The sequence below is a fragment of the Narcine bancroftii genome, chromosome 1 (genome assembly GCF_036971445.1).
Source record: "Narcine bancroftii isolate sNarBan1 chromosome 1, sNarBan1.hap1, whole genome shotgun sequence".
Classification (NCBI taxonomy): Eukaryota; Metazoa; Chordata; class Chondrichthyes; order Torpediniformes; family Narcinidae; genus Narcine; species Narcine bancroftii.
The window spans coordinates 23,641,752-23,665,869 of NC_091469.1; the positions used below are offsets into that span (position 1 = coordinate 23,641,752).

At 43.4% G+C, this 24,118-nt stretch overlaps 1 protein-coding gene across 2 annotated transcripts in view; it reads left to right on the forward strand.

The window, feature by feature from the left end:
* fam189a2 (family with sequence similarity 189 member A2) overlaps positions 1–24,118 on the forward strand; it is a 124,820-nt gene that overhangs the window by 51,499 nt on the left and 49,203 nt on the right. For both annotated transcript variants that reach the window (XM_069922363.1, XM_069922353.1), the window contains exon 3: positions 2,575–2,685. In XM_069922363.1, coding sequence (XP_069778464.1) covers positions 2,575–2,685 — 111 coding nt within the window. The remainder of the gene's footprint in view (positions 1–2,574; positions 2,686–24,118) is intronic.

The window sequence follows — 24,118 nt, forward strand, 5'->3', positions numbered from 1 at the left end:
GAGGAAGTGAAATCTGTGCATGCAGATAGGGGCAGGGAACATTGGGTGGGATGTACATGGGGGAAGGATAAGAGTGTGCAGGGCAGGATAAAAGTCTGACAGTGCTTATGTTTTTGCACCTGCAGTCTGTTCCTGTCCCTGTGAAATTGATTGTCATACCACACAAAAACAGACCCTTCAGTCCATCATGCCGATTCCTGTACACTTTTCAGAAACTTTTGCTCAAGTTCAAAGAGAAAGGCAGTTTGACACTGAAATGCAAAGTTTATGCCTTCTGTAGTAATATTGACAGATCACTATTGGTTCACAGGGTATTCAAATAATAACAGGTTGTCAGATCACTTTAGCTGGTACTGCCCTTGTCAACCTCTTACAATGCGTGATCAGGAAGTAGCTTTGAATCGTTAATTTAAATGCTAATTTAGCTTGTCTGGAAAAACTAGTGAGTCTCCTTTGAGTAAACATGAACATGTGTTTTTTTTTCTCTATTACAGGTTTTCAGGCTGAGGAATGTTGTATTTAATAAAGACAAAATCAGTGGTATTTTTCCTTAATAATTGCCATCTCTGGATGACAAAGATAGAATCTTTTACTGCTGTCTACCTTATCTATGTCTCTTGTAATTTTGTAGACTCTTAGGTCACCTATCATCCTTCTTTGCTTCAAAGAGAAAAGGCCCAGCTCTGCTAACCTTGCCTCACAAAACACATTTTCCAATCGACGCAACATCCTGGTAAATCTCCTCTGAACCCTCTCCATCGCTTCCACATCATTTCTGTAATGAGGTGACCAGAACTGAACACAATATTCCTACTGTAGTCTCACCAGAAATTTATAGAACTGCAACTCCTGAGCTCAGACTTGACTAATGAAGCCCAGCATACCATGGGCCCTCTGAGCGAACCTATCCACCTGCATGGCTACCTTGAGAGATCTGTGTTGTGTATGGATGTAGACTTGTACTTTTCCATCACTGATGATGTCTTGAAGACCAAACAAATTTTTAGCCACTTGTGTGAAACACCTTTATCTCCTATGTACACTGAGAATTGCTGAGTTCCTCCAGCATTTTTGTGTTTTTACTTTGAGAAATTTGTTCCATCTAGCACCATTTGTCACAATCCATATGTTTTAACCAAGGAAGCCATGATTGGTTTCTAGTTTTTGGATTGCAGTCAAAACAGAATCCAGGCTCTTGATGTACTCTAGCATCTGTATCATCATTTACATGGTCAAATATTTCACAATCTGGATATTGATGGTTAAATTAAGATATTCACATAAGTGGCTCTAACTGTACTTCGTCCTGTCACACTTCCCTACCCCAAAATCAGTGCGCTGCTGCACACTTCCCAGAACACTTGTTCCTAATTGCTCCAAACGTTTGTACATTTCTCCCCCATTGCCCTCCCCAAAACATCTGTGTACAACTATACTTTCCCTCGAACATCTGTACATAGCTGTGTGCCAAACATCTGTGCACTGTTGCTCTTCCAGCTACATCTGTGCCCTACTGCCCCAAAACATCAATGTCCCTTTACTTTTTGTTTAACCCTCCTCCCACCCCCCCCCCCCCCACCCATGACAAAGCATGTGCACAACTGTCCTGTTCCCAGAATGTCTGCACATTACTGGCCACCACAAAACATCTGTATATCCCTTTTGTGCCACGTGAAAGCCTCAAGGACCCATGACTAGGTTAGAAAGGAATGAAACGTGGAAGTCTGAAGATGCTGTGATTGTAGTAAAAACACACAGAAATGCTGGAGGAACACAGCCAGTCTCATAGCGCCCATGCAGGTAGCTTCATAGCTCCTGCACACTGGGTAAAATCCCAACAAATGGCGCTCTCTTTGACGATGTGGGTTTTGTCCGAGTGCTGAGGTTTCCTCCATATCGCAAAGAAATGTGGGTTGATAGGTTGTTTGGCAACTGTAAATTGCTCCTGGTATATAGGTATACCAATGATCAAAGTTTGTCCTGAGCCCTTCTTCAAGGTATAAGCAAAGTACAGGAAGGTGTTAGAATAAAGACTAAAGAATAGCTGGGGAAGGAGTCCAGACCAACAAAAGGTGTAAATTTGTCATAAGAGAAAAGTTGAGAATTGATTTTGTATCTGTGTAAGGAGACCGAGGAAAAAGAAGAGCGAGACAGACAGAGTGAACCAGGGGAAAGGCAATAAAGGGAAGTGGGGGTGGTTTTAACAGAAACCGGATAAGTTGATGTTAATGTTATATGGTTGGAGTGTGCCCAGACGGAAGATGAAGTGTTGTTCCTCCAATTTGCATGTGGTCTCAGTCCAGCAATGCATGAGACCATGGACAGTTAAGTCAGCAAGGGAATGGGATGGAGATTTGAAATGGGTGGCCACTGGGAGATTCAGGCTATTGCCGCGGACAAGGCCAAGGTGCTCAACAAAGTGATCTCCCAGTCTGCGCCCAGTCTCTCAGATGTAGAGGAGGCCACATCAAGGTGAAGTAGGACCCAACGCAATCAGACCTATCTTGCTGGTGGTGGCCACCATTACAGCACATTTAGCCAGACTCTGACAATGGTGTCCTTTTTTTGCTTTAGGTTAACCTGTTCATCCTGCTGTCCGTTGTCTGCGTCCTGCTGAACTTGGCTGGATTTGTCCTCTCGTGCCAGAGTGCTCAGTTTGTGTCTGGCATTGTGGACTGCAAACTGGTGAGTGTGTGTAATTATTCCACAAACTTGAAGTGCATCTTTGAAAGAACTGTGGCTAAAAAAAATGAAGGGTTCCATTTGTAAAGGAGCCCAACAGTCTGGTTCAGCGCTGGTGGCACAGTACTGTGGTTTATTTCTGTTTGTATTTATAAATCATGTTCAAAGCTTCTGTATCCAGTAACTGTTACTATAAGTAGAACTTAACACTATCCAGTCTAAACAATGATTCAAGATTCATATATTGTCATGTACAAGATAGATTGGAAAAATTTTCCTTCACCTGCCCTGCAAAGGCAAACAAAATAATATGGCATCATTTTTCAGGTTCAAGTTTATTATCATCTGACAAAGAGAAGCAAGAGAGTCCCTTCAGAGATATCACATGGTCAAGGATCTTGCCACCTCCTCCCATGAAGCTCCCACCATCACCCCCTTAATCTCCACAGTTGCCTGATCTGCTGTACAGAATAAACTCCAGCTCGCTCCCTCAGGTCCAGATCAAATCCACTTTGCAAATGCAATAATATTTGAGCAGTTATTCCCATGCTAAATCTTTGAAAAGTTTGTCCAATTCGACCCTTGCCCCCTCTTTCCTTGGAACCCCACAATGCCATCCATTACTTATCCATGTTTACTATTCAATTCCCATTTGAAGGTTACTGTAGTTCAGATCACAACTCTATAATTTAGAATTTTCTACATTTCCCCTTTGCTTTTTTAACAAATTATTTTAAATCTGTGGTTTCAATCTCTCCCATAGCTGTTTTTCAGCATCTTTATTTATGATTTTTCCCTAAAGAATGCAGCATTTTAATTAGAGGCAAGATTGGGGCCTTCATACCTGCTGAATCATTTTTCATCTCATCCCCACCCTTCTTTCACGAACACTGTTATCACTTGATTGCTTAATACGTAAAAATTTCTGCTGCTAAGATCCCACTACCTTCTCAGAACAGAATATTACAACACATAACAGGCCCTTTGACCCTCTATGTTGGCCTAACCCATATATTCCTTCCTAAAAAAAAGTACTAAACCCTCCCCACCTCATAACCCTCTATTTTTCTTTCATCCATGTGCATGCCTAAGAATCTCTTAAATGCCCTTAATGTTTCAGCCTCCATCACCACACCTGGCAAGGTATTCCAGACACCCACAACTCTCCGTTTTTAAAAAAAAACTTACCCCTGATGTCTCCCCTAAACTTCCCTCCCTTCACTTTGAAGAGATGTCCCCTGGTGTTTGCTATTCCTGCCCCGGGGAAAAGGTGCTGGCTATCCACCTTATCTTGTAGACATTGGGTAGAGAAAAGTTCACCACATTCTGGGGGAAGAAATATTTTCTCATCTCTATCCTGCATGGTTGATCCCTCAATATGAGACTGACAGGAGAAACATAGAACAGAATACCACAGGGCTGTGTCAAGGACGATTGCCAAATCAAGCTAAAACACTCTACATGCACCTGATGCATTCATTTCCCTCCATCCCTGGCATATTCATGGGTCTACCTAGAAATCTCTTAAGTGGTTCTATTGTACCTGCTCCAACCCTTATTCTCGGTAGCCTTTGTGTAAAAACAATTTTGCCCCATACATTTTCCTTAAACTTCCCTGTCAGATCCTGTGAGAATTTGATGTTCCACTGAGATCATCACTGTTGACCAGTCTTAAGGGGAACAATCCCAGGGAGTTGAGTGCAGAAAGTCAGGCCAGGAGGGAGGGTTTTGCTACACAAGATATCTTTTGGATGAGATGGTGAGCTGAAATCCTGCCTCCTCCCTCAGATGGATAGAAAAATTTTGCATTCCTTTTCCAAAGGAGGCTACTGGATTTACTCGATTATCCTGGGTTCAATATTTATTCTTCATTCACTGTCGTCAGAGCAGGATTATCGACAGTATCACGCATGCTGCTTCACAGCTCCTGCACACTGGGTAAAATCCCAACAAATGACGCTCTCTTTGACGATGTGGGTTTCGTCCGAATGCTGAGGTTTCTTCCACATCGCAAAGAAATGTGGGTTGGTAGGTTGTTTGGCAACTGTATATTGCTGCTGGTATATAGGTGTCAGAGAATTGTACAGAACTAAAACACGGTCTTCAGCCCACCACATCCATGCTGAACCTTTTGCCCATTGAGACTAATCCCATTTGCCTGCATTGGGACTGTTTCTGTGCATTACCGATTTGTATGTCTGTAGAGGTGAATGGTCAAATCTGGGGAAAACTGATGGGAATGTAGGAAAAATTAAATGGGATCAGTATGAATGGGTGCTGGATGGTCATCACAGAAACTTGGACAGAGGCTACACTTATGACCACGAAGCACTGGTGTTTTGGGGATCTTGGCGTGTTGCTGCATCTCCCAAATAACAATGGTAATTAAACTTTGAACATGTACTTCACCGTGAAAATGGCCTTGAGAGTAAAAACTAAATGTACTCTAGAAACTCTCCCTAATGCCTTTGGTAAGGTTTGTAATGGATTATGGAATAATTGCATTGGACCAGAATTCTACCCATTCCTACTGCCCAGTATGTTGTATGCAAGATATTTCCCTACCATAACCCTTCTCCCAGAGACCCATTTTACACCAAACATTTGAAGCGATTGGTGTGCTCCATTTTGCTCTGCAGATGGGTTGATGTGATTTACCTCAAGTTCAGCCTATTCCCACCTACTGACAGAAAAGCAGCCAAGTTTCCAAACTCAGAAACTGCAGATTAATCTTTAGTCCTCGGGTGTGTGAATGGGAGAAAAACAGCAAAAAATTAGTTTTAATTTGATTCTCTTTGAATTGAATGGGGCATCCTTCAGGAATGTGTCTAACTAGATCTGGCAATTGTACCATCTACTAGTTAGGATGAAGGACAGGGGCAGGATTTCAGATTAAAGGAGTTGCCTTTTAGATTGCTTAGAAAATGCACAGGGATCAAGGTTCCACTGAAACCAATTGTGGGAAGGAACAGATTGAAATACCCAATTGGATTTTTGACTGGTTTTCAAGGCTTCCTCAGAGATAGATGTTGGGCACTTGTTCATGAGGGAGCTTTTTCCTTTTATTTAGGGCATACACATGCCTGGGGCAAAAAGCTGCACAGGCTGGCACACTCAGGCAAGCAGACACCACAAAACTAAATGCATAATCCATTTTGGCATGGGGCCAGAAACATCAGAGATGTGGTTCTCTTCCCCCCCCCCCCCCACCCAACACCACTGCTTCTGCCATGTCTTCCAGAGGCCATTACTAACAAATGAGGGAGAGGGGGACAAAATGTGATCCTATTGATGGGTGAACTTCCTGTAAAGGGGCAGGAGATGTCCCTGGCCTACTTTACTAATCTTCCCTTCATGTGTCTCTCTCTTATCTGTCCTTGGCTCATCCATTTTCCACAAGTCCCATTCACCAATTATCATGGTGCTCAATGGCCTTCGCTGGCTCCTGGCTAGGTAACATCTGGATTTTAACATTTGGATGTTCATGAGTTTATTGTCACGCAAATGTACATGTTCACCTGAATTTTTTTGTTGCAGCCAATCAAGTACTTTGTAAAACAAAAAATATCCCAACTCCAATAGCATACATTCAGAAGGCAATATAAATATAGCTGATCTTCACAATTATAGTATTGAATGAAATAATGTGGAGTTTCAGTAGTGCAGAGAGGTCTGTCTACAGACCTTTTTCAGACCCATTATGCTTTCATCCTTTCCTATCTTTGTCCCCTCTCTTTCTCCAGTCCTGCCATCGTCTGGTCTCTTAAAAACCGCAGGTATTAATTGATCCACCATTGGCAGCCGCACATTCAGGTGCAAAGACCCCAAATTTTATTCCCTGAATCCCTTCATCATTCTCTCCCTCGCTGAGCTCCTCGAGATCTACTTTTATGGCCTAATGTGTCCACTGCAGCAGAGTACTCAATTTTTTTCACCATTCCAGTGAAGTGAAGTGGCCTGGGTGACCTTCCTGTGACAATGTCATATAAATGCAAATTGCTGTTGTGAGTGCATCTTTTGCAGGGGAATTTTGACTGTGGGATCAACTTTCATTCAAAAGCAGATGAGATCAAGATGATCTTTGAATGGGCCATCTGTTGCATGAGTAAAACATTGCATCTTCTTTGACAATGCCCTTTTAGATTGATGAAGCATTGTGAATGTTGGAGGTGGGGTTATGGCATCTGCAAAATCTAAAAGTACATTTAAATGTTAACTCTTTTGGGGCTGAATCAACTCACCTGGGGCTAGCAGATGTTTTGGGAGCTTTGCTTGAAAGTACCAACAACTTGCATTGGTATAGAACCATTAATATATATATTTTAAAACCTATAGCTGCTTCCAAGGAGTATTTTTGTTCAACCAAAGTTTCACGCTAAACTGCTCTAGGCGGAGATGGGATTTAATCCACTGTTTAAAGGAGAAATGAGAGGCAGAGAGGATTAGGGAGGGAATTTCAAGGCTCAGGAACTTGGAGGCTGAAGGAACTGGCTGCTGCTGTTGTCCATGGGACAAGGGCAAGATATCAGAATCTGAGACGTACAAAGGATCTCAGAGATGGGAAGGGGCAAGGACAAAGAGTAAAATTCATTGACCAGAAAATTTTTAAAGTATCCTTAATTTGGAGCCATTTTAGGTTAATGATGAATTCGACATTTTCATGAGTTGGCTCTGTGAATTGAACATTCAAGTTCATCTATAATCAGATTGTACAAGTACAATCTGACGAAACAGCATTCTCTAGTCCTCAGTGCAAACACACGTACAGACAAACTATGCATATGCATAGTCCAAATATATAAATATTAAAATAAGCCAATGTTATTGTTAAATAAATAGTTGAGTCATGGAGGGTTTGTATGAGCAGTTCATCAGTCCTTCAGTAGTCTCACTCCTCGTAGGAAGATACTGTTTCCCAGCCTGCTGGATCTCTTTCCCAACAGCAGCTGGAAGATGCTGCATGCAGGATGGAAGAGGTCCTCACTGTACCACACAGTGATGCAGCCAGCCAGGCTGCAATAGAGCTTCTGTGGAAAATTGGCAGGATAGTGGCTGGTCACCGTGCTCAGCTTTGTCTTCTCAGAAAGTGCGGTCACTTACTAGGACCTTTTATACAGTGAAAAAGCCTAACTCTAAAAGCAAAGATTCTCTGCCCTTACATCGGGAGACTTACCTCTATTAATGTGTTGAGGCTGGCTCCAAGGCACCAACTGCAATCCCTCTTGGGGAATGATTCTGCCGCCTTGCATGAATGTCAAGCAGCTGGCTAGGGGTGGGCTGATGACATCACGATGACACAATTAGCCAGTGACCCATCTCCCCTCTCTCTCCCACCTCTTCCTCCATGACCCCTTCAGGGCAGGAGCAGCCGGCGGGAGTCGTCAGGTCAGGACAGCCGGCAGGAACCATCAGGGCAGGGGTGGCCGATGGTGGCCGTCAGGGCTGTGGTGGCCAGCAGAGGCATCAGGACAGGGGCAGCCAGCGTGTCGGACTCTGGCTTTACCCTACCCTCAATTTAATCTATGTGTCGTCTGAGTCCAACGTGCTCGTTGAATGAAGTGATAGGAGAAGGTATTCGGTTTCACAATCAGTTTATTACACAGCACAAGAATAAAGCTTAACAGAGCTCTGGTTCAGTCGTTAGTTCATAGGTTACCTGCTCAGTGAGTTATTCCCCAAGATTGACCCCTATTGTCCAGTCTCGCAGAGGACGACAGCATCGAATCCACACTGCTGAAGATCCAACTGCACTGGGTAGGTCACGTCTCCAGAATGGAGGACCATCGCCTTCCCAAGATCATGTTATATGGCAAGCTCTCCACTGGCCACCGAGACAGAGGTGCACCAAAGAAGAGGTACGAGGTATAAGGACTGCCTAAAGAAATCTCTTGGTGCCTGCCACATTGACCACCGCCAGTGGGCTGATCTCACCTCAAACCGTGCATCTTGGCGCCTCACAGTTCGGCGGGCAGCAACCTCCTTTGAAGAAGACCGCAGAGCCCAACTCACTGACAAAAGACAAAGGAAGAAAAACCCAACACCCAACCCCAACCAACCAATTTTCCCTTGCAACCGCTGCAACCATGTCTGCCTGTTCCGCATCGGACTTGTCAGCCACAAACGAGCCTGCAGCTGACATGAACATTACCCCTCCATAAATCTTCGTCCACGAAACCAAGCGAAAGAAAGAAGATTACATTGACCAAGAGTTGGGTTTCTTTGCTAGATTCTTTGCATAAGATTTATCTCAAGCAATTTCCTGCTCTGCAGACCTCCTATCTTAATCCTCAAGGCCAGAACAACCTGTTGTCTTGAAGAAATCAATTCATACCCCAGATTTTTCTAATTATTTCTTTGTTCTACTCAACACCTCCTTATGCCTTAGCATTCCTACTAAATTGATTTATCTATTTTCTTTGTCTCTGACATTCTCAGTCATGGTACTCTTTGTTCTCGTCTGGCCAATAATCTGTTCTACTCAACACCTCCTTGTGACTTGGCATTCCTACTAAATTGGTTTATACATTTTCTCTCTTTTGTATTTGGAGGCAGCAAATTCTACACTTACTATAATCAGTCAACTTTTCTACAAACTGTGTCATTACTTAATTGCATTAATATTTCCCTTAAACAGTATAATTGAAGTAAATAGTAAATTGTTACATAGTAATGGATTAATGAATACATAATGAAAAGTACATAGGCATATTTTCCATGATTACTTAACCCTTTGGTTCCAACAAGTGGGAGCCATCAGGGGCAGGGGCGGCAGCTAGGAACTGTCAGGGCAGGGCTCATCAGGGTGGGGGCTGTCAGGGCATGGGCCATCAGGGGGTGGCTGATGCGGGCTGTGACAGCCTTACCGGCCGCTCGTCTTTTGGGGCCGCTTGTCAGTGGCTCAAAACATGGCAGAGCAATGGCAGTATTCACTATCCATAATCCCCCACACAGCTGGAACTGCTCTGTTTTTCCCAGAATGGTTCCAGCTGTGTGAGGGATTATGGAAAGGGAAGACAGCCATTGCTCTCCTGCGTATTTATGACAGGCAACAGCACGGCACCAGTCACCCAGCCTTCATTGTCTCCAGAGGATGCTACAAGGTGCCGCTCAACATGAATGCGACACAAGAGCAGCCTTTTAGGGCTGCTCTATGAAATGTAAGTTTATATTTTTCCCTCTGCGCTTATAGCTAGCCTCCAGGTGGAGGCTTGTCATAAAAGGGCCTACTGTTGCACCTTCCTGACAAGTGAGGAAATATGTATAGATCATTTCTTAAGTGGACTCAGAGAAATTTGGTATTCTCTCTCCAGTACAAAGTTGTTGGTGTAGTGGAGAGTGGTTGTCCTGGCATCCTGAATGCCTGATCATCCCCTTTGTCTTGGTCATGTTGAGACTTGATTATTATTCTTATGCCATTTCACTAGATGTTTCATTTCTTCTCCATAGTGCAACTCATTGTTGTTGCTGATGAGGTCAGTTACTTTCATGTCATCTCCAAACTTGATAACTCTTGGAGCTGGAACTGGCGATGCAATCATGGGTCAGTGCCGTGAACAAGAGCAGACTGAGCATACAGCCCAGCATAATTGTGCTCAACGTTCTGCTACCGACCTGGAAAGACTGGTCTTTCTAATAGGAAGTCCAGAATCCAGTTATAGAGAGGGACCAGCGAGGATATCTTCTCCACCAATCTCTGGTGAATGACCGTGTTAATCACTGAGCTAAAGTTGATGAAGAGAAGCTTGGTATATGATCTGTCATTCTCCAGGTGGGACAGGACAGAGTGGAGGCCCAAGGCTATAGCATTATCAGTGGAATGGTTCCATCTGTAGGCCCAGTGTCTCTGGAAGGTGTGCTTTAATGCTCAAAGCATTTCATAATAGTGGTGGACAGTACCACTGGGTGGTAGTCATTGAGTCCTGTTATTGTCACCCACTTTGCTACTGGGATAATGGTGGAAGTCTTGAAACCCATGGAAGTGATGGACTGCTGCCACGGCATGTTGAAGATGTCTATAAGGATCTCCATCAGTTGGTCTGCAAAGTCCTTCAGTACCCAACCAGATGTGTTGTCTGTCCCCACTGATTTGTGTGAGTCAACCTTAGATAGGTTTCTCCTCACCTCAACCTGTTCATCAAGGGAGTTGGAGCTTTCTTTAGTATTAAGCGGTTCTTCTCATCGAATCATGAATAGAGGATGTTCAGTCTGTCTGGGTGGGAGGTGTTGTTGACTGAGACTCACAGGTTGTCTTGTGGAGTGCTTGTAGTTTTGATCCTGTGAGAAACAGAAGTACCTTCACAGAATTTGCTCGAGACAAAAATTGAGAACAAAGAACATTTATTATACAACAATGCAAACTTGGGGGCTTCCCCTTACCCTGGGAATACACACACATACTGGGGTTCATCCAACTTTTCTACAGTTCATTTCAGTGTAGAGGTACCCTCCCTCCCCTAACATTCTTCTGCCTCCTGGATAAGTTTGGCATTAGGCAATCCTGTCTGCCTAAGTGCTGTTTCTGTGAACTTGGAGGACCAGAGGGTATCCTGTTTGTGTCCCATCATGTCATTGTCCTTATTCACAAACCTGCCTTTGTCCTTATTCACACCCTCCCAACTCTCAGGGCTTACTAACTCTTATATGCAGAACTTGCTAATTCTGTCTAAGGCTAGTTACATATGCGGAACTTGCTGACTCTCTCTAAGGCTAGAAGACCCTTATCTTATTCAGACTAACTTTACCTACATTCTATTATCTACCCTTATCCTATTCATACTGGCTTTATTCATTACACATATATCCATACTAGTTTTCTTCATCTCTCATATTTTCATATTAGTTTTACTCATCTCTCACAATCCCTTGCCACATGCGCCTCATGTCACCAGTGTCTCACAGCTGACTATGGATCTTCTGTGCGTACATGAGAGAGTTCATTCCTGGCGTTTCTTGGCGCCATCTTGTCTCCTGTCCTGAAGGCGGCAACAAAAATTCTTGAGAAGTGCGCGGCCCTCTGCATCCAGCCATGGTTTCTGGTTAGCCTGGTTGTGAAGCATTTGACCTCTGTGACAGTCTTGATGTATTTTGCTGCATAGCCAGTCACTGAACTTGTGTACTCCTCAATGATTATATGGCTATTATAGGTGGTTGCCTCCCTGAAACAGCTCCAGTCCATGATCTCAGAGCAGTCCTATAACACTGCTGTGGCCCACCATGCTCCCCCCACCCCAAATGATATGTCCTGATCTCCCTGCGAACTGGCTTAGTTCGTTTTGCCAGTGGTCTGTTTGCCAGGGTTAACAGGACTGATAAGTGATCTGAGTATCCAAGGTGGGGGAAAGGGGCAGCATTGTGTGTGCCAGGGATGTTGGAGTAGACCAGATCCAGGGTGTCCTCTCCTCTGGTGGTGAAGTTCACATGCTGTTGAACCCATGGTTGAACAGTTTTCAGGTTGGTGTGGATAAAGTCACCAGCTAAAAGCATGCAACCATCAGTGTGGGACGTCTGGGCTTCACAGATGGCACCATAAAGCTCATCCATAGCTTCACCTCATTTGCCGCAGGCAGAAAGTAAACTGTGACAATCAGCATGGCTGAGAATTCCCTGGGTAGGTAGAAGCAACTGCATTTCATCATTAGGTATTCTATCTCTGCTGAGCAGAAGGCCTTTACCAAAATGATGTTTGTGCACTAGTTCTCACTGATGTACTGTAAAAGTAGAATCCCACTCCTCGAGTCTTGCCAGAAGGAGATAAGGCCATCAAGCTGGAGTCTGGAATGGTGTCCTGGAGCCACGTTTCTGTAATCACCAGAGCACAGTAGCCCTGTAGTTCTCTCTGGTTCAGATGCACCTCAGGTTAGCTTTTTTTTTCTCCAGCAATCTTACTTTTGGAACTAAGATCATCAAGACCGTAGGTCTGAGCAGGTTAACTCTCAGTCAAATCCAATGCCTGCCTACTTGCTACGCTTCTGCCTTCTTGCACAATGCCTTCGACGGTCTCCCATGTATCTCCAGTAATCAGTTCCGCGATTTACTGAAGTCTGGCCTCTTTCTCTCAGTAAAACTGCTCAGTAACTTACCAATTGGATCCTCTTGTTTGAAAGTCTGGTTTGTATTTTTTAGTTTCTCTAGGTTTAAATGATCATACACAATACGCTATGGTTTGGGGATTTCACCATTGTTCAGAGCTGAAGAATGAAAATGGGAGATGCTTAAGGAATGGTTACTGCATGAGGTCCCAAGGAATGGTATTGTTAGAAATTGAAGTACCTTTAAAGAAATTGCTCGAGACAAAAATTGAGAACAAAGAGCATTTATTTTACAACAATGCTGTGAGAGATGGGAAAATTGACCTAAAATTATGAACATGGAAGAAACTAAAGTTCATCAGTAAAATGGCTGAAACCAGTTCAAACAGGATAAGTTTGGGGCTTAGGATGCAGGAAAGCAGAGTCAGCACGATTAACATAAGAATCTTCTATCCTTTGTGACAAGACCATAGGACTAAGATAAGGAATGGTAAGGTACAATAGAATGTAGGAAGTTGAGGTAGTCTGGATCAGATAAGGGTCTCCTAGCCCTGGACAGAAGTACCAAGTCATACATTTCTAATTAGCTAACCATACACAGATTTATACATATGAAATTAGCCAACCCTAGATAGAATGAGTCAACTCTGCATATTAAGAGACTGTAGCCCAGAGAATCAGGAAGGTGTGAATAAGGACAATGACATGATGGGGCACCCACAGGATACCCCCTGGTCCTCCAAGTGTACTGAAACTGCACGTAGGCAGGAAGAATTACCTATGCCAAACCCATCCAGGGGGCAGAAGAATGTAAGGGGGAGGGCATTCTGATACTGAAATTGACTGTATAAAAGTTGGGTGAGCCCCAGTATATGTGTGTATTCCCAGGGTAAGGGGAAGCACCCAACTTTGCATTGTTGTAGTAATAAATGTTCTTTGTTCTCAATTTTTGTCTCGAGCAATTTCTTTAAAGGTACTTTAATTCCTAACAAATGGGGGCTCGTCCGGGATCACACTCCCTCCACTGACAGAGTACCCCGACGACGAGAGTAGGTGCACCCCGGCTGATTCAGCTGGACTCACGGGCGACGGGTGGCTGGTCAGTGGAAGAAGCGAGTGATATCCGAGAAGAGGCATTGAGAACAAACGGCGGAAGGACGCGCGCTAGAGCAGTACTGCCAGAACTCGGTAAGAGTATTTTACTTGTTCCTAAGTATGGGAATAGCGGGCAGTAGAGATGAGAGTCCTGACACAGGACGTGACCACCAGATAGCTACGTACAGCCCGCTTGGGATGATGTTATCTGAGTGGGGCACAGGAAAGACCCGCGGTAAAGACAAACTGACGACGGTCAGGTATTGTTGTAATGAATGGGTGGGATACCCGGTTAAAGGGAGCTCCGTGTACTGGCCAAAATTCGGATCCGAGGATGAATGGATGTGTGAAGCTTTGAACTTATGGCTCTATCAAAACCAGCCAGACAATGTTGAGAGCAGGGAATATGCAGCCTGCTGGCTCAAGGGATCCATTGAACAGCTGGTTTTGAATGAGAAAGAATCCAGGGATAAGAGAGAGGAGGAACCTCTTGTCCCTGAATCACAGGGTTGGGATGTGTTACATTCCCTCCCTCCACCCTATGTTCCTCCTATGCCGGCTCCTATCTTTCCTTCCCCTCCTATGACCTACCCTTCTGCACCTTCCCCACCTCCCCCACCACTAGAGAAGAGAGAAGAGAGCAGGAGTGGTATGATAACTTGCTCACAAAGCACTCGATTACCACCTCTGTTGGCAGGAGAGAGAGGTAACTTTAATTCAGAACAGCGTGAGACTCTTCAGGAAGAAAGGGCAGAACCCTTTGATTCATTTCCCAGGGAGCAGGAACCCAGACCTAATAAGCTAGAAACCAATTGGATGAGACCACTGTGGGAAGTTCCCATGGGAGAGGGTCTCGGTTTCGTAAATGTGCCCCTGACCAGTACTGAAGTGTGTAACTTTAAGAAAGAACTGACCTCCCTGATAGAAGATCCCCAGGGATGTGCTGAACAGTTAGACCAATTTTTGGGACCAAATATATATACAATATGGGGGTCTCGACATAGAATCCCCAGCAGGGGAACAATTGGTACTAACAGGTTTTGTTACCAACTCAGCCCCAGACATTAGGAGAAAATTACAAAAGACAGAAAATTGGCATGAGCAGGGAATAACCCAGCTTCTACAGATCACACAAAAAGCATTTGTCCAGACATCTGAGGATAAGCAGAAAGCAAAGGCTAACATTTTGATGCAAGCAGTTAAAGTAATAGTAGATGAGTAACATGGAAAAGGCAGGGACTGTGTGCCAGCTCCTGAATGTTGGGAGAAGTGCAGGGAGTGGGAGAGTAGAGACCAGAGATAATTTCATAAATCACGACTTCCCACTTCAGTCACTGACCAATATTGATTAAAATTCATGCTAAAATTTAAATGTCATAAAGGATCATTTTTCAATACTGTAGAATTAGCGAATTTAACTACCAGTTAATTCCAATTTATGAAATAAATTGTATTCAAATGTGATTTTGCACAGGGAGTACCTGAGAGTTGAGTGATGTTATAACATTTGCAGGGAGAAATGTTTGCGCCAATAGGGTGAGTTCTATACATCTTAACTTTAAGTGTATGTGAGATAAAGAAAGGATCTGATGTGTAAAGTGGCTGGATCAGCCAGTTGAAGGGGGAGTGTGCATGTCCCTTTAAGTGCACTGTGGCACTTGAAATTGAGGCTTCAGGCTCTTGTCTTGCAGTTAGAGGTATGGAGCCCTATCAACACATTTAATACATTTCTTCTACACATTCAGCAGTCAAGGTCCGTGAGTTTAAAGATCACCCACCTCTGGAGAATAAAGATACCTCTGGGGATTCCTATGGGGATTCCTATAAGTTTAATCATTCATTTCTCTGGTGCATTTTCCTCCGGAGTGAAATTAATGCCTCAGCACAATTTCTCTGTATTGCCGCTGTTATTTAATTCATGATAACTTTCCCCCATTCATCAGGTTTATATTTAAATCCGGTAGTGCGGAAGTTACATTGTAAATAATCACGGAGGTAAATCCTGCGCAACTGGATTCAGCTTAATGGAGAAATAAACCTGCGAACTGGTCTATGGTGGTGTGTGAGTACTGCAATAGGTGGAATATGATTTAAATTGGTGGCATTGTTCAGAACAATTGGGTGCATAAGAATAATAATATCATTAAGAACTCACAGATCTTGTACCAGATGCTATTCAGTACATCTTGACTTAAGGACTGGAGAAATTGGCATGTTAGAATGAGATTGGCATGGTACCAATATTTCTTGATTCAATAATGACTCCACAAGCTCCAGGATTCATGCAGCAGAACTTTTAAGTGGAATATAATAGAAACTAGCCTGTACTTAAATTATTGTGTGTGCAATCTTCATAAGAACATCTTTTAACTTTTTTTTGGTGCCTGTTTTACAGACTGTTTTAAATAAGGCCAGCTCCTGTGAGCTGTGGCACAAGGCATTTTACTTAAGGCAGAACTAAAGCTTGAATATGTTTCAAGTTCTCTTGCAGGGGCTCTTGTGCTGCAATGTCTGTTATGTACTCACTCTAACAAATTGGAGGGTTGTGCCCCATACAGACAAGCAGCTCCAACTGCATTTTAATAAGGTCTAACATATTCAAAACCCATGCAAATATGGTTTGTGTTTCATTTTACAATTTTTACACTAACACAAAGGAAAGTCAGATTGTTATTCATTTTATTAAAATCTAGTGATTGGTTATATGTAAAAGCATGGCAAGAGGATCAACTAAAACCTGCCTGGGATGGTCCCTTCTGTGTACTTTTAATTACAGACACCGCAGTAAGAACAAGAGAGAAAGGCTGGACCCACATTCAAAGAATTAATGACAAAGTGCCATAATGTTACAATTTTATTCGTTTTTTTTAATGGTTTATTCAGTTTTGTGTATTTTATTGCTGTTTTCAATGAGCTTTACATTTATCGTGGTTTATTCAGTTTTGTGTATTTTATTGCTGTTTTCAATGAGCTTTACATTTATCGTGGTTTATTCAGTTTTTGTGTATTTTATTGCTGTTTTCAATGAGCTTTACATTTATTGTTGTTTATTCAGTTATTGTTATATTTTATTGCTGCTTTCAATGGGTTTTACTTTCATTGTTGTTTTACTCATTTTTTGGAATATTGTTCGTTAATGTTTTAAGTCCCCCTGGAATAGGGGCAGCAGAGGTTACAATTGTGCTCCTTTAGAATGTAGACAGGGCATAGATTTAATGTATAGTCATAGTGGGATATGGGTTAACAAGGGATTCCAATACGGACCAGGGGAACTGAACAGCTTTAGTGGAGTACATCTAATTTGTATCATAGCCTACACAGGTATTAAAGACAGGAGTTTTGAAGCGATAGCACAAAGGACATGGTGGGACAAAGACAGACAGAATGGTAGTCAGCATTGTACATGTAACAGAGAGAGAGAGAGTTAATACATATGCTAATGTACACAGACAGGCTGCAACTCACAAGTTCAATGATATATATGCTAATGTTAGCAGACAAGCTGCAACACACAGTTAAATCACAAGAAACAATCCCCCCCCTGCTTGGTCACTTTTCATCACCCCATGAAGGGGAGCACCAGTTTCCAACAACGTGAGCTGCTTGACACTTTAATATCAGGCTCCAAACAGCCTTCGGAGATCGGTGGCCCTAGGGTTCGGGGCTGAAGAGGACATCAGATACGAGCCACAATCAAACGGAACCGCCTGACTACTGCTACTCGTTCGCTGCTGAAGGCAGCGCTTCTCAGAGACTGCTACTCGTTCGCTGCTGAAGGCAGCGCCTCTCACAGACTTCGTCGGGACAACACTTACAAAGGTCGTGTGCTTCAAAGACACTGCTTCAATATTTCAACGTATGGGATGGACTAGACTCTTTACTGAGAACTGGAGCCTGATACTCCAAACCCTAATAAGCAGCTGGACTCACTCCCCTGACCTTCATGGTGCTCCCCTACCTAAAGACTTTACACAGACATTACAATTCGGTTATTGACCAGCTGGGTAAAACTACACCCTACACTTGAAAGATCAGTGTTACTGATCTAAAAGAAAAGTGAGGAGAGGGGGGGGGGGGATCAGTCACACTGACACTAGTAACCAAAGATCAGTAACACTGATCATGGTGAAAGATCAGTATTACTGATCTAAAAGAAAAGTGAGGATTGTGAGAGATGGGAAAATTGACCTAAAATTATGAACATGGAAGAAACTAAAGTTCATCAGTAAAATGGCTGAAACCAGTTCAAACAGGATAAGTTTGGGGCTTAGGATGCAGGAAAGCAGAGTCAGCACGATTAACATAAGAATTTTCTATCCTTTGTGACAAGACCATAGGACTAAGATAAGGAATGGTAAGGTACAATAGAATGTAGGAAGTTGAGGTAGTCTGGATCAGATAAGGGTCTCCTAGCCCTGGACAGAAGTACCAAGTCATACATTTCTAATTAGCTAACCATACACAGATTTATACATATGAAATTAGCCAACCCTAGATAGAATGAGTCAACTCTGCATATTAAGAGACTGTAGCCCAGAGAATCAGGAAGGTGTGAATAAGGACAATGACATGATGGGGCACCCACAGGATACCCCCTGGTCCTCCAAGTGTACTGAAACTGCACGTAGGCAGGAAGAATTACCTATGCCAAACCCATCCAGGGGGCAGAAGAATGTAAGGGGGAGGGCATTCTGATACTGAAATTGACTGTATAAAAGTTGGATGAGCCCCAGTATATGTGTGTATTCCCAGGGTAAGGGGAAGCACCCAACTTTGCATTGTTGTAGTAATAAATGTTCTTTGTTCTCAATTTTTGTCTCGAGCAATTTCTTTAAAGGTACTTTAATTCCTAACAAAGCAAAGTTGGGTGCTTCCCCTTACCCTGGGAATACACACACATACTGGGGCTCACCCAACTTTTATGCAGTCAATTTCAGTATCAAAGTGCCCTCCCCCTTTACATTCTTCTGCCCCCTGGATGGGTTTGGCATAGGCAATCCTTCCTGCCTACGTGCAGTTTCAGTACACTTGGAGGACCAGGGGGTATCCTGTGGGTGTCCCATCATGTCATTGTCCTTATTCACACCTTCCTGATTCTCGGGGCTACAGTCTCTTGGTATGCAGAGTTGACTCATCCTATCTAGGGTTGGCTAATTTCATATGTATAAATCTGTGTAAGGTTAACTAATTAGATATGTAGGACTTGGTACTTCTATCTAGGGCTAGGAGACCTTTATCTGATCCAGACTACCTCAACTTCCTACATTCTATTGTACCTTACCATTCCTTTTCTTAGTCTTATGGTGGCTCTTGTCACAAAGAAGATTCTTATGTTAATCGTGCTGACTCTGCTTGCCTGCATCCTAATCCCCAAGCTCATTCTGTTTGTACTGGTTACAGCCATTAACTGATGAATTTTAGTTTCTTCCATGTTCATAATTTTAGATCAATTTTCCCATCTCTCACAATCCTCACTTTTCTTTTAGATCAGTAATACTGATCTTTCACCATGATCAGTGTTACTGATCTTTGGTTACTGGTGTCAGTGTGACTGATCCCCCCCCCCCCCCCACCCCCATCCTCACTTTTCTTTTAGATCAGTAATACTGATCTTTCAAGTGTAAGGTGTTGTTTTACCCAGCTGGTCAATAACCGAATTGTAATACCTGTGTAAAGTCTTTAGGTAGGGGAGCACCATGAAGGTCAGAGTAGCGAGTCCAGCTGCTTATTAGGGTTGCGAGTATCAGGCTCCAGTTCTCAGTAAAGAGTCTAGTCCATCCCACATCAGTCCGAAGTTGCCACGTCTGAACATTGGCATGGGCAGATTCATGTTGAAATCTTGAAGCAGTGTCTTTAACCGCCCGACTTTTGTAAGCATTGTCCTGACGAAGTCTGTGAGAGACGCTGCCTTCAGCAGCGAACGAGTAGCAGTAGTCAGGCGGTTCCGTTGAATTGTGGCTAGTATCTGATGTCCTCTTCAGCCCCGAACCCTAAGGTCACTGATCTCCGAAGGCTGTCTGGAGTCTGATATTGAGGTGCCAAACAACTCACATTGTTGGTAACTGGTGCTCCCCTTCACGGGGTGATGAAAAGAGACCAAGCTGGGGGGGGATTGTTTCTCGTGATTTAATTGTGTTTTGCAGCTTGCCTGTGAGTCTCTCCCTGTGTGCGAAATGTACATTGATTAATCACTATGTAGGCTGTTAACTGACTATCGCTACTGTGTTCCCCCTGGTCCGTATTGAAAATGCCTTAAATCTATGCCCTGTCTACACTGTAAAGTAGCACAATTGTAACCTCTGCTGCCCCTATTCCAGGAGGACTTAAAACATAGCGAGTACTGAAGTGACATATACAGTTAACAAACAATACCCCAATAAATGAAAACAGTTAAAAAAATAAACAGTTAAAAATACAACAATAAATGTAACATTACGGCACTTTGTCACGGCGCAGTGTAAGTTTCAGGTCGAAGGATGAGGAACTGCACGCCAGGTTGAGGGTTGAGTCTGTGTGTCGTGATGTTGTGGTTCGGAAGCTGGTTTGCTTCTTTGAATGTGGGTCCAGCCTTTCTCTCTTGTTCTTACTGCGGGGTCTGTAATTAAAAGTACACAGTAGGGACCATCCCAGGCAGGTTTTAGTTGATCCTCTTGACATGCTTTTACATATAACCAATCACTAGATTTTAATAAAATGAATAACAATCTGACTTTCCTTTGTGTTAGTGTAAAAATTGTAAAATGAAACACAAACCATATTTGCATGGGTTTTGAATATGTTAGACCTTATTAAAATGCAGTTGGAGCTGCTTGTCTGTATGGGGCACAACCCTCCAATTTGTTAGTGAGTACATAACAGACATTGCAGCACAAGAGCCCCTGCAAGAGAACTTGAAACATATTCAACCTTTAGTTCTGCCTTAAGAACACAATTAGCCATAATGATTGGGCGAGTAATATTAACTGTATTGTAACTGAATTTATTTTAAAATAGCCGAGTGGGAATAAGACATGTCTTTGTTACTGCCGACGGCAATGAATTTGACGATTATTTAACATCGCTATTGCAATTGTAAAATTAAATGCCTTGTACCACAGCTCACAACCATATATCATATAATAACCATATAACAATTACAGTACGGAAACAGGCCATATTGGCCCTTCTAGTCCGCACCGACTTACATGAAACTCCAACTAGTTTAACCTACCTACTCCCTGTCCATAACCCTCCAACCCCCTCACATCCATGTACTCATCAGTGCCACTGTAATATAGTTGAACTAACCACTACACTACCCAAAATGAGACAAGAGCCCATGCATTTTCTGACTAAAGGTCACAAGTGCAGCCAACAGACTACTTCAAGGCACTTTCAGCCTTGCTCCTCTGTGCAGCCATGTAATCTTTGAGAAGAGGCAAACATAACCAAGGGCATTAAAAGGGTAAAAATCTGGCAATTTTCTCTCCACAGAGAGCATTGGGGAGCCTGGAACCGATTGTTGATTTTGTAAAATGAAGTTGAACAGGCTTGTACACATTTTCAGACTGCTTGTGCAGTGAGTGCCATACACCATGGTCTTCTGATTCATTGGTGAGGAGGTGATCAGTAAGATGTAGCAGTGGAAGCGCTTGCTCAAAGGCTGGAGGAAAATTAGACTTAGACCTAGATTTGTCAGAATGATCTTTGGCTTGGCTTCGCGGACGAAGATTTATGGAGGGGGTAAAAAGTCCACGTCAGCTGCAGGCTCGTTTGTGGCTGACCAGTCCGATGCGGGACAGGCAGACACAATTGCAGCGGTTGCAAGGGAAAATTGGTTGGTTGGGGTTGGGTGTTGGGTTTTTCCTCCTTTGCCTTTTGTCAGTGAGGTGGGCTCTGCGGTCTTCTTCAAAGGAGGCTGCTGCCCGCCAAACTGTGAGGCGCCAAGATGCACGGTTTGAGGCGTTATCAGCCCATTGGTGGTGGTCAATGTGGCAGGCACCAAGAGATTTCTTTAGGCAGTCCTTGTACCTTTTCTTTGGTGCACCTCTGTCACGGTGGCCAGTGGAGAGCTCGCCATATAATACGATCTTGGGAAGGCGATGGTCCTCCATTCTGGAGACGTGACCCATCCAGCGCAGCTGGATCTTCAGCAGCGTGGACTCGATGCTGTCGACCTCTGCCATCTCGAGTACCTCGACGTTAGGGGTGTGAGCGCTCCAATGGATGTTGAGGATGGAGCGGAGACAACGCTGGTGGAAGCGTTCTAGGAGCCGTAGGTGGTGCCGGTAGAGGACCCATGATTCGGAGCCGAACAGGAGTGTGGGTATGACAACGGCTCTGTATACGCTTATCTTTGTGAGGTTTTTCAGTTGGTTGTTTTTCCAGACTCTTTTGTGTAGTCTTCCAAAGGCGCTATTTGCCTTGGCGAGTCTGTTGTCTATCTCATTGTCGATCCTTGCATCTGATGAAATGGTGCAGCCGAGATAGGTAAACTGGTTGACCGTTTTGAGTTTTGTGTGCCCGATGGAGATGTGGGGGGGCTGGTAGTCATGGTGGGGAGCTGGCTGATGGAGGACCTCAGTTTTCTTCAGGCTGACTTCCAGGCCAAACATTTTGGCAGTTTCCGCAAAGCAGGACGTCAAGCGCTGAAGAGCTGGCTCTGAATGGGCAACTAAAGCGGCATCATCTGCAAAGAGTAGTTCACGGACAAGTTTCTCTTGTGTCTTGGTGTGAGCTTGCAGGCGCCTCAGATTGAAGAGACTGCCATCCGTGCGGTACCGGATGTAAACAGCGTCTTCATTGTTGGGGTCTTTCATGGCTTGGTTCAGCATCATGCTGAAGAAGATTGAAAAGAGGGTTGGTGCGAGAACACAGCTAAGAGTTTATCTAAAGCTGGCTTTAGATAGAAGAACATCACAGGTGCTCCTCAATTTACGATAGGGTTGCGTTCCAGCAGACCCAGCAAAAGTTGAAAAAAATCTTAATTGGAGACGTACCTTGTCTAACATTGACAGCACTGTATCAGTCCTCATACTGATCCCGCTGCGCCACTCTCTAACGACAGCGCTGTATCAGTCCCCATACGGATCTCACTACCCTGCTCTCTCCCAACAGTCCCTGTAAGCTTTCCGATAAATGTGATTAACCAACGAGGCTACAAAAAATTCACCTTAGAGGAATTATCAAAGTTTATTGGAAAAATCAACGATGCTTGTGATGACCTTTAACACATTATATGAAAGTAAATGACAGTCATGCTATTGTGTCATCGTCACTTAAAGTTTAGCTGCATGAATCCTGGAGCTTGTGGAGTCATTAATGAATCAAGAAATATTGGTGCCATGCCAATTTCCCAGTCCTGAAGCCGGGACGTAGTGAATAGTATCAGGTACAAGATCTGTGAGTAATTAATGCTATTATTATTCCTATGCGCCCAATTGTTCTGAACGATGCCACCAATTTAAATCATATTCCACCTATTGCAGTACTCACACACCACCATAGACCAGTTCGTAGGTTTATTTCTCCATTAAGCTGAATCCAGTCGCGCAGGGTTTACCTCCGTGATTATTTACAATGTAACTTCCGCACTACCGGATTTAAATATAAACCTGATGAATGGAGGGGGAGAGTTATCATGAATTAAATAACAGCGGCAATACAGAGAAATTGTGCTGAGGCATTAATTTCACTCCGGAGGAAAATGCACCAGAGAAATGAATGATTAAACTTATAGGAATCCCCATAGGAATCCCCAGAGTTATCTTTATTCTCCAGAGGTGGGTGATCTTTAAACTCACGGACCTTGACTGCTGAATGTGTAGAAGAAATGTACTAAATCTATTGATAGGGCTCCATACCTCTAACTGCAAGACAAGAGCCTGAAGCCTCAATTTCAAGTGCCACAGTGCACTTAAAGGGACATGCACACTCCCCCTTCAACTGGCTGATCCAGCCACTTTACACATCAGATCCTTTCTTTATCTTACATACACTTAAAATAAGACGTGTAGAACTCACCCTATTTGCGCAAACATTTCTCCCTGCAAATGTTATAACATCACTCAACTCTCAGGTACTCCCTGTGCAAAATCACATTTGAATACAATTTATTTCATAAATTGGAATTAACTGGTAGTTAAATTCGCTAATTCTACAGTATTGAAAAACGATCATTTATGACATTTAATTTTTAGCATGAATTTTAATTAATATTGGTCAGTGATTGAAGTGGGAAGACGTGATTTATGAAATTATCTCTGGTCTCTACTCTCCCACTCCCGACGCTTCTCCCAACATTCAGGAGCTGGCACACAGTCCCTGCCTTTTTC